This window comes from Microtus ochrogaster, chromosome 2 (assembly GCF_000317375.1).
Source record: "Microtus ochrogaster isolate Prairie Vole_2 chromosome 2, MicOch1.0, whole genome shotgun sequence".
Classification (NCBI taxonomy): domain Eukaryota; kingdom Metazoa; phylum Chordata; class Mammalia; order Rodentia; family Cricetidae; genus Microtus; species Microtus ochrogaster.
In genome coordinates this window covers 54,411,216-54,421,180 of record NC_022010.1, presented here as the reverse complement: position 1 = coordinate 54,421,180, position 9,965 = coordinate 54,411,216, and the positions used below count along the sequence as shown (strand labels likewise).

General features: G+C 46.8%; 1 protein-coding gene across 1 annotated transcript in view; it reads left to right on the top strand.

The window, feature by feature from the left end:
- The first annotated feature begins 1,032 nt into the window (after positions 1–1,032).
- Positions 1,033–9,965, top strand: part of Tigit (T cell immunoreceptor with Ig and ITIM domains) — a 19,410-nt gene continuing 10,477 nt past the window's right edge. Inside the window, exons 1-3 of the mRNA XM_005345115.1 lie at positions 1,033–1,096; positions 2,683–3,012; positions 7,461–7,558. Coding sequence (XP_005345172.1) covers positions 1,033–1,096; positions 2,683–3,012; positions 7,461–7,558 — 492 coding nt within the window. The remainder of the gene's footprint in view (positions 1,097–2,682; positions 3,013–7,460; positions 7,559–9,965) is intronic.

Below are 9,965 nucleotides of genomic sequence, written 5' to 3'. Positions count from 1 at the left end.
AAGTGAATGCATGCATGTCTAATACTCGGCTAGCTCTCTGCTCTTACACAGTCCAGGGCCCAAGATCAGGGAACAGGGCCACCACTTTTGGGCTTGGTCTTCCCACCATCAATTAAGGCAATCAGCATATTCTTCCACAGACACGCCCACAGGCCAACTTTACCTAGACAATCCCTCACTGAGACTCTCTTCCCTGGTGATTCTAGATTGAGTCAGTTGAGAAACATAACCCAAATAGATATAGGTCAACAATTGGGCCTAGTGAGTAGCTAAGAGCCTTAGGTAAGCATGGTTAATGCCTTTTCCTGGTCACCTTTGGGCTTACTCTTCTATGCTTCAGCTCTTATGGGGTCAGCAACTTGCAGGAAAACTTACTTTAGTACTCTCTGCGGATTCTCTTGCATTAGGGAAGCTGACCCCAAATACAAATAAAGACAAAGCTGTATAATAACAGCACAAAAGGAGTAAGAGCTGAGGAGAGAGCCTTGTAGAAGAGAGAGCTGCTGTTTGTCCAGGGCCGTTGTCTCACCTGTGAATTGTCCCTAGTCACTGGAGTCTAAATCCAGCGATGGTTCTGTAAACGCCCAAACCTAAGTTTCTCCCGTGGCTGCACATTCTTCAACAGCACGCTGTCGGGAGGGCCTGACTCATCAGAAATAGTTCCCCAGAATCCTATGCATCGCCTAGATGCCCTTGAATGCTTTAGATAAAAGCTGACGTTTCAGAACGTGCATCAAGATAATGTAAAAGCAACAGATTGGCTACGAGTCACCCAAGCTGTATGTAGACCTCTAACCACACAGTTTGTTTATTTTTCACCGTGTTTCCTTCACCGCCTTTTTTTGTGGCTCGCTCTATACAGCTTGTGTACTTGCTATAAGAACATTATCAGTTTCGATGCTGCTCTGCCCTTACTCAGTTTTTCCGAGACCCTCTTCTCTCAGGCTTCGCTTTACCTCACACCTGCAGTGGGCCAGTTTTCAGTCAGAGGAGAGGCCACATCTGCTTCCTGTGGGCCCTCTGGTCAGAAGCATGCATGGCTGGCTGCTCCTGATCTGGGTCCAGGGGCTAACACTGGCTGCCTTCCTCACTTCAGGTATGGCCTGCAAGCCCAGCAGAGGAGGGAGGTGGGCTTGGCACAGAGACCAGGGTTCTCGGGGAGAGGAGGCTCTGAGTACAGGCCACACGCATGTATGTGAGGTGTTTCTGTGCTCCTCTGTGACCACGTGGGAAGAGGCAGGCACTGGGAAGGGGATGCAGATGTGTTTGGGATCGCAGGGGATAGTCTTTGTAGGTCCTCTGGGTTGGGACCCTGATTGGCCAGCTGTACATGAAAGGAGGCTGGGGAGTGGACGAAGGTGGATGCCGAGAAGTCTCCTGAAAGCCCACTCCTTTCCCCCTCCATCTTCCTTTCTCTTTCTGAGGAACTTCTAGAAATATATTCCAGCTGGTTTTCTGTTGATCAGATATACCTGCTTCCCAGACTTTTGGGGTCTCCCATTGATACCACTGGCTAAATTCTGTTGTGTTTCTATTGTATTAGACACTTCAGAGAAACATTCCCAAGGGAAAGGAATAAAATATTTAAAGATTATACTGCAAAGTAGTTTAAAGACTGAACCTAGAACATTCTGAGGGTGGAGAGGAGCTGGGGTAGGGGGTGGGGCGGGTGACGAAGATGCTTTCCTCTGGGAGAAGTCTTGTCAGGGCCTGCTCTGCCCTCTCCTCTCCTCTCTCCCCTCCCCTCCTCTCTTCCCTTCTCCTCTGCTCTCTTCTCCTCTTTCCTGTTCCCCCTTTCTTTCTTTTCCTTTCTTTCCCTGTTTCTGATCCCTTCTCTTCCCCCCCCCCCTTACTTTGGTTTGTTTCTTTGACAGATACAGGGTCTCACTATATTCCTAAAGCTAGTCTGGAACTTACTATGTAGTCCAGACTGGCCTGGGACTCACTATGATCCTCCTGCCTCAGCCTTCCATGTGCTGAGATTAAAAGCAACTACTACTACCTGTGGCTGAGCAGCAGGGTTTCTTGCCATGTCTCCTTTGCCCAGGATTTTTTTTTTCCCTTTCTCTCTTGAAGGTTTTTCCTGACATCCCAAATGGCAATCAAGTAGCCCAGTTTTATTTCAAAGGATAGGACCAGACACAAGACTAGATTGCTGGAATCCAGAGAAGCAGAAGATTCATAGTACGGGGCAGATATTCTAGGTGGGAAGACTAGATAAACTTATGAAAGAAATCAAACACCTAGCCAAGAAGCTGCACAGAGTACCCTGAGCAGGCAAGGTGCGGAGCCATGTGGTACACCAGGCATTTAAGGTGTTATACAACACGGGTGAGAAAGGCTGTCTCATAAGTTGGGGTCCCCACGGATGGAGGGGCACAGTCCTGACAAACAGGTGAGAATGAGACAGAGTGAGGCAGAAGTTCTGGCAGTAGCAGTGACCAGACTGGAATTGGGTACACGGAAAAGGGCAAGAAGATTGGGTAGGACTTGGAGCCTGACAGACAGGTATAGTAAGGAAAGTCTCTGGAAATGAAGGAAAGAGGAAGTGAAGATAGTCTCCATAGGCTAGACTTTGGCTCCTAGAGCCACTTCCAGCCTTTGAACACCCTGGGATTCCTCAGGAAGGTTGAACGGCTGCTGCTGGCTAGAGACTCACATGTGCTTCTTCCTCTCCCATAGGAGCCACAAAAGGCACACTACAGACAAAGGGGAACATTTCTGTCGAGGAAGGTGGCTCTGTCATCTTACAGTGTCACTTCATCTCCAGCACAGCTGAAGTAACCCAAGTCAACTGGGAGCAGCGGGACCAGATTCTGGCGGTTTATAGTGTTGACCGGGGATGGCATGTCCCTTCGGTCTTCAGTGAGCGGGTGGTTCCAGAACCCAGCCTAGGCCTCACCTTCCGGTCACTGACAATGAATGACACAGGGGAGTACTTCTGCACCTACCACACCTATCCTGATGGGATTTACAAGGGAAGAATATTCCTGAACGTCCAAGAAAGCTCAGGTATGTTCTTTGAAGCAGGGAGACAATGAACCACTTTCTTTCACATAGAAAACTCCATCCTGAGACATTCTGGGAAGCTGGAACATATCAAACTCACTGGAGGAACTTTTGGGGCCTTGTAAGGGTAGGGCAACTCTAGCTAAGAGCCTCTTGGGGTCAGAGCTAGCATCTGATATGTTCTGAAAACACCCAGCTGATTCTCGTGCACAACCACTGATTTTGCACACAAATACATCTTATCTAAACTGACAAGACCCTTGGATGAGGTTATCCATGAAAGGTGATCATTTAATGATGAGTATACAGAATAGCTCTCAAGTCACAGCCCATGCTGAGTATGAATGTGTAACACTCATCCACCTTTGTATGATGAAGCTTCAAAGCTTCCAAATGTTTTTGTAATGATCATTTTTGGGCAAACATGAGATAGTTTTACTGAGGGAAAGCATTATTAAAATCACATCTGAGAGATAGTTTAGCAGGGTAATAAAGTGCTCTGCCTCGGACGTCAGGCAACTTGGGTTCAAACCTTGCTGTTGGCCTCAGACAGGAATTTAATTCCTCTGTGCAACCCTTTTCTCATCTGTGCATGAGGATGGTGCTAGGGCTTTCGAGGTGCTAATGGGGGGGGGTTGAACAACCTACTGTAAGAAAAAGCCCCTAGCCCAGCTCCAGGAACACAGCAAGTGCCATGGTAGGTGTTGACCATGAGTATGATTCCCGTCTGATTGATGGCGCCAGAAGCTAAGGTTTGGAACTGTTCAGGGTGGCAAAGCTGATGTTAACACAGACGTTCAGGTTCCATGGCATGTCACACTCAGAACAGCTCACTGTTGGCTATACCAGAGTTTAGGTTAAGAACATGTGTGCATTGAAGTTATGTTGCAATTTAGGTTTCATGAGTCTTAAGAACATTGTGGACATTGAAGTGATAGAAGTTCACCTTAAAGTTTCCTTTCAAACATCACTTCTTGGCTGGCTCCATCATAGATTAAATACAATGAGTAGTCAAGAGCCCAGGTTCTAGAATCACACCACCTGGGACTAAAAGCTGTCATGTATCCTGGATAACTGTGGTACTTAAATTTTCTTGCATTGCTGTCCTATGATAAATGGCGAATCATCTCATGAGTTGTTACAAATGAGGTCTTGGGACAGTGCTGTGCATTGCACTTGTTCAGGGGAGGCTTGGAAAATAAAGATAACAGGAGATTTAGGTCGCAGTAAGCATGTGCAGGCCGTGACAACTGTGGGCTCTTTACCCCTGTATTATATTTCCCAGAGCCTCTCTCACCACACTGCAGGACCATCTTGCTTTTCAGGAAGTTGGTTGATTACATTAAGGCAATGAACCCTCCTTTAATTGTCTCCATCAGCTACATCCCTGTCCTCCTACTTACACTGATCTCAAACATGGACCGAAGCCCCTGGTAACCTGGTATCACATAAACTGTTGTCTAACCAGAGTTGGAGATGTAGCTCAACAGTAGAGTGGTTGGCTAGGATGCATGAGGCCCTGGGTTCAATCCCCGGTGCCACAAGTAATACCAAATTGCTAACGTAGATTACATGCCCTCCCCCCCCCCACACACACAGCTGCATGTTGGCAGGCTGTCCTGACTGCCCTGAGGCTCTTTCAGTTTCTTTTTTTTTCAGAAACCGTGGCTCTGGATAGAAGAGTTAAGTGCTTTCGTTTTAAACCAAAAATTACTAGTTTAGTTGGCATTTTAATATTCCAAATTCAGTCTGCTTTAACCAGACTTAACTCACTCACCTTTAAATTTGACCACAAGCATTATCATAACCTTCCCTAAAATTTCATGATGTGTTTAGCTGCTCCTTGTTTCACAGTTCAGCTTGAGGAGAGCCCTTACTAACCCCGCCTTGCAGAGTGGCTCTGCCCTCCTCTTCTGTCCACACTCTGCTTCCAGGCCCTCTGCACCTCTGCAGCATCCAGACCACGGTCTTCCATACCCTTTCTTCCTGAGTGAGCCATGGACATGTCCACTGAGGGGCCAGCCTGGCCTCCACTGACTAAGTCCTCAGAGCAGGAGGAGTATGCTGGGGCCTTGGACTTCGCAGGCGGGGTCCTTATCCCGAGAGATCAGATGACTTGGCCTCCTTTCCTACAATCAAAACTTGGAGTTCAGGGAAGTGGGGCCAGGCCTTTTCTTGTTTCAAGTCTTCCCAGGACTCTGGGGGTCCTGCCTGAGTCCTGGAGAAGAGGGAAAGGTGGAGAAAGTGCCCTAGAAACCATTCCTCAATGTATCCCAGCATCTACCGTGTACTAAGGACTGAGAAAACAGCGGAGAGGTTGCAAGAGACTCGCTTCTTCCGGGGTTTCAGACCTGGCCTATAGGGCTAAGGTGAAAAGTTACATGCTTTTTCTTTCTGTAGTTTGGTTTCAATTTTGAATTAGTTTTAACACTATGGATGTGTGTGTGAATTATGGATGAAACAATTCACTTTCTGAGTTTTCTTTTGCTTTTATTTTATTATAGATTTGATATTTGTTTATTTAAACGTATGGGTGTCTTGACCACATATACACCTATGCAACATCTGGTTCTGGTGTCTGTGTAATGATTTCAGCCACATAAGGCTGCACTTCCAGGTTCTAGAGCCATGCACATGCAGACAAGCCCTCAGGCAGAAGTGCCTGAATGTTAAAGGGCTCCACGTGACACACTTGTGTGCATGTGTCCACTAGGACTCAGCTAAGCCCTTGTGCGCATGTGTAACCCGTCATCCGCTTCATCTGCGAGTGACACGCCAACCCCCTGTGTGCATGTGCGCTCCCTCTCTCTCTCTCTCTCTCTCTCTCTCTCTCTCTCTCTCTCTCTTTTTCTCTCTCTCTCTCTGCACACCGATTCCCCAGGCCAGTACACACCCCCTCTAATAAACACCTAAGTAGGTTTGTTGCGTGTTCCCCGTGTTTCCTTCTCACTTGCACCAGGTAATTTCAGTCTGGAGGCCAGAAGAAGAATTTGGATACCCTGGGTCTGTGGTGGGGGGCTTGAGTATCAGCCTCAGTACCCCCTTGGGGCTCAGAATTGGATGTCTCTGGCAGGCTAGGATCTGAGGGTGAAAAAATGAACTCAAGTACATGACCTCTGCATCTTCTTTATTTTTCATGCAAGGGGGAAAATGAAGTGAAGGGGGCGTGGAGGAGAGGAAGAGGAAGAAGAGTAAGGGGAAGAAGTAGAAGTAGCGAGGGGAAGAAGAGTAAGGGTAAGGGCTGATCTCCAGAGGTTTCTAGTTTTTACAGACGTAGTTGCAAAATTCCATAGGCAAGGACAATGATAATATGTATATCAAAATCACAAAGAGGGGCAGGTAGGACCTGACAGAGTAGTACTCGGGAACAAGTGGCCTGGCCCAAGGGGAATAACCTGACAATCCAACCATTAGATAAAGTTACTAAACGTCCCTGAATCCTGGACTCACCCAGTCTCCTCATCTAATCTCTTTTGTGATAACCAGCTTTTGGGGATGCCCAGATTTGTTTGTTAGCAAAGGTGGGGCATGCTGTTTTCCTGTTCAGTCCTGTCTTCTATAGAAATTCTATGTGGTCTGTTAGCAGGTGAGTGTGGGATTGACTCTATGTAAATTTGAATGTTAGAATAAAGAGTGAATGCCTTCACTCTCAGGCCTCACCGTGTGTGTGTGTGGGGGGGGAGTGGAGCAAGGTCACTCACTGCTGAGGTGTTTTGGGAACAAATCCCATTTTGAAGGGAAGAATCGTGGCTTCACAAGGTTTTTACAGATATGACAGTGACTTTTCCAAAAGACAAGTGTTCCTGCAGCTCTGCAAAATGGGTTATTCCATGTGGACATGGACTATACACTTCCTGTGGATCGGCCTATTGGTCTGTCAGCTGCGCACTCACTGTATATAGTTCTGTGGGCTCCAACAGGACTGGAGTTACAGACAGTTGTGAGCTAACATGTAGGTGCTGGGAATAAAGCCTGGGTCCTCACGAAGAGCAGCCAGTGCTCCTAACGGCTGAGCCATCTCTCCAGCCCGTCCCAGGTTTCCTTTTAGATGCTACTATTTGTTTCATTTCATGACTTCTGGAAACAAGTTGTTGACTAGGGGAAAGGATTCCAACAACTGGTCCAAGGTGTACGCAAGGTGCCTCGCTCCTCGAGAGATCCGCCAACTCCACTGGGCACCTGGATGCTGCTCTGCTGACCAGAGTTCAGGTTAAAGACTCGAGCAGAGGACAGTTCTAAGAGCACCCCAACTCAGGCCTCGAACTCCATAAAGACCAGGCTGGCCTCAAATCAAAGGCCTGCCTGCCTCTTGCCTCTCAAGTGCTGAGATCAAAGGCATGCACCCCCATGACTGGTACTGGCTTTTGAGTCAACCCAGGCTTCCCCAGAGAAGGCAGCCTTGCTCCCCACCCCCACCTCCATCACTCACCTCTGTTTCCTTTTCCCTGTAGGGCCTCAGTTCCAGATGGCATCACTTGGAGGAGCCATGGCTGCTGTGCTGGGAATCGTCTGCTTAGTGATAGCAGGGGTGGCTGTGAGAGCTAGACAGGTAGGGGAGGACAGCCTGTCTCAGTCCCACCACGTCACCCCCATTCTTGCCCCCCTGGCGACTTCTGCTATTCTTTTAGTGGCTATATTAGGCATTACAAAATGTACCTGGATTTATTCAAGTTTCGTTATATTAGTAATAATCAGTCAATGACCTATAACTTTCAGGAATATGCAAGAGCCTTAGATCGTAGCAGCTCTTTTTACCGGTCTCCATCGCATGGCTCCATCATCCCCTTGTTCTTTGGTTCATTCTGCTTTTTAGACCCACAGATGTGATTGTTTTGTGCATCCACATGAATCTAGGGCCACCCCTCCTATAGCTCTCCTCTCCGTCCTCCCTGTCAGGTCAGCAAAGGCAAAGAATTAATTTGACCGTTGTTGTTCACCTAAAACTTGTTTACCCATATCTGTAAATATAGTGTGTTTGTCTTACTAGTTGTAGTAGAATCTTGTGTTGGCCAGTATTCTCTATTAGCATATGGAAAAATTATTCTATTGTCTAACTTCGTAAATTTTTCTTTTTTGGAAACTAGGTTTTATCCTTACTTCTTTAAAAATGCCTTTTCTCCTTGTTCTTTTAATATTTTCTGCCTTAAGATTTCAGCATTTGTATAAACGATATAATTAGATGTCATTATCTTTGTATTTATTCTGTATGGGGTTTGGATGGAGTCGGGTTTTTTTCTTCAGTTGTGGTTTGATGGGTTTCTGTCAGTTTGGGGTCAATCCTGGCCATTTCTTGTTATCTATTTTTTCTCTATTCTTGCTTTCTTCTCCTTCTGGGCCTCTTGTGGCAGGGACTTTCGAGGCTCCCTTCTCTTCCATATGTCTGAGTCTCTTTTGTATTTTCTGCCCATTCATATCACCATGTTTTAGAGTGGGTCTTCTCTTCTAACTTACTTTTCAGATTACCAAATATCTCCTTTGATGTATCTAGTCATTGTTTAAATAGTATCCTGGGCTGTACCTGACAATCCTGTTAATTACACCCTTCCTGGGCCTTTTTCTATTGTCTATTTTCATTCGATTATCAGTCATATGGTCTTCTCTTGCCCGGTAGTTTTCATGTGTGCTGGACATTCTTCATGGAAAGCTGCAGCATCTTCTTCCCTGCAGCCCCTTGTAGCCAGTAGGTGATGATTTTCACGTGTTAGCAGTCCCAGGTTACCTGAATTAAATTAGCAATGGCAGGCTGCAATCCGTTCCTTATTGCTGTGACAAAGTGTCCCCTGGAAGCAGCTTAAGGAAGGCAGGGAGTATTTTGGTTCATGGTTTGGAGGTCGTCTTAGTTAGGGTTTATTGCTGTGAAGAGACACCATGACCATGGCAATTCTTATAAAGGAAAGCATTTAACTGGGACTGGCTTACAGTTCAGAGGTTTACTTGTGGCAGGAAGCATGGTGGCCTGCAGGTAGACATGGTGCTGGAGATTGATCTGAGAGTTCTCCGTCTGGATGCACAGGCAGCAGGAAGAAAGTGCCGCACTGAGCCTGGCTTGAGCATCTGAGACCTCAAAACCCACTCCCAGCAACACAATTCCTTTAACAAAGCCACACCTACTCCAACAAGGCTACACCTCCTAATAGTGCTACTTCCTATATCCTATGGGGGCGATTTTCTTTCAAACACCACAGAGGTATAGACCACGATGGTGGGGAAGGTGCGGGTCCCAGCAGGAGTGTGAGGTGCCTGGATACAGTCAGGAAGCAAACACAGATGAATGCTGGTATTTCATTCCCTTTCTCATTTTTATCTGACCCAGGACCCTCCACCACAGGGATGGCATGGAAGTAGAATAGCATAGAAAACACCAATTCTTAAAAATTGATTTATTGACTTAGTGATTTACTTAATTTATTATGCCAACCATGGCATCCCTTGCTATCTGGAGCAGAACAGCTTAGAGAAATAGCTAAAACAATGTATCATTGCCCTTAACAACCTACTGACTACCTCATACTTCTGTAAAACCTTGCTTGCTTTCCCACCCTGCCTTGTGGTTTTAGAGTATAAAAAGAGAATACAAACTGGACCCAGTACCCAGCCTTAAGGAGCTACCCTGGCTTCAGTCCCTGCTGACCCCTCCTCTCTTCCATTTCCACTGCTGTCAGATGCTTTCTCTAGGAAAGATTCCCGGAACTGTGCGGTCCACACTCAGGGCAGGGCCTCCCAACTCACTACAGCATAGAGGCACCCAGAAGTCTATCTAAATCCCATCCAATTAACAATGAAGGTTAACTGTCCCTGAGGCCTTGGGACTGGATTTCAATTCCCGCCACTCCTCACTCCCAGGGTGTAGCCTCTGAGAGTCAAAGGAAAGAAAGAAGGTACAGATCAACCTCTTCCACAAACACCCCTCCATGTCCTACCCCAGAGCATCCTCTTCCACAAACACCCCTCCATGT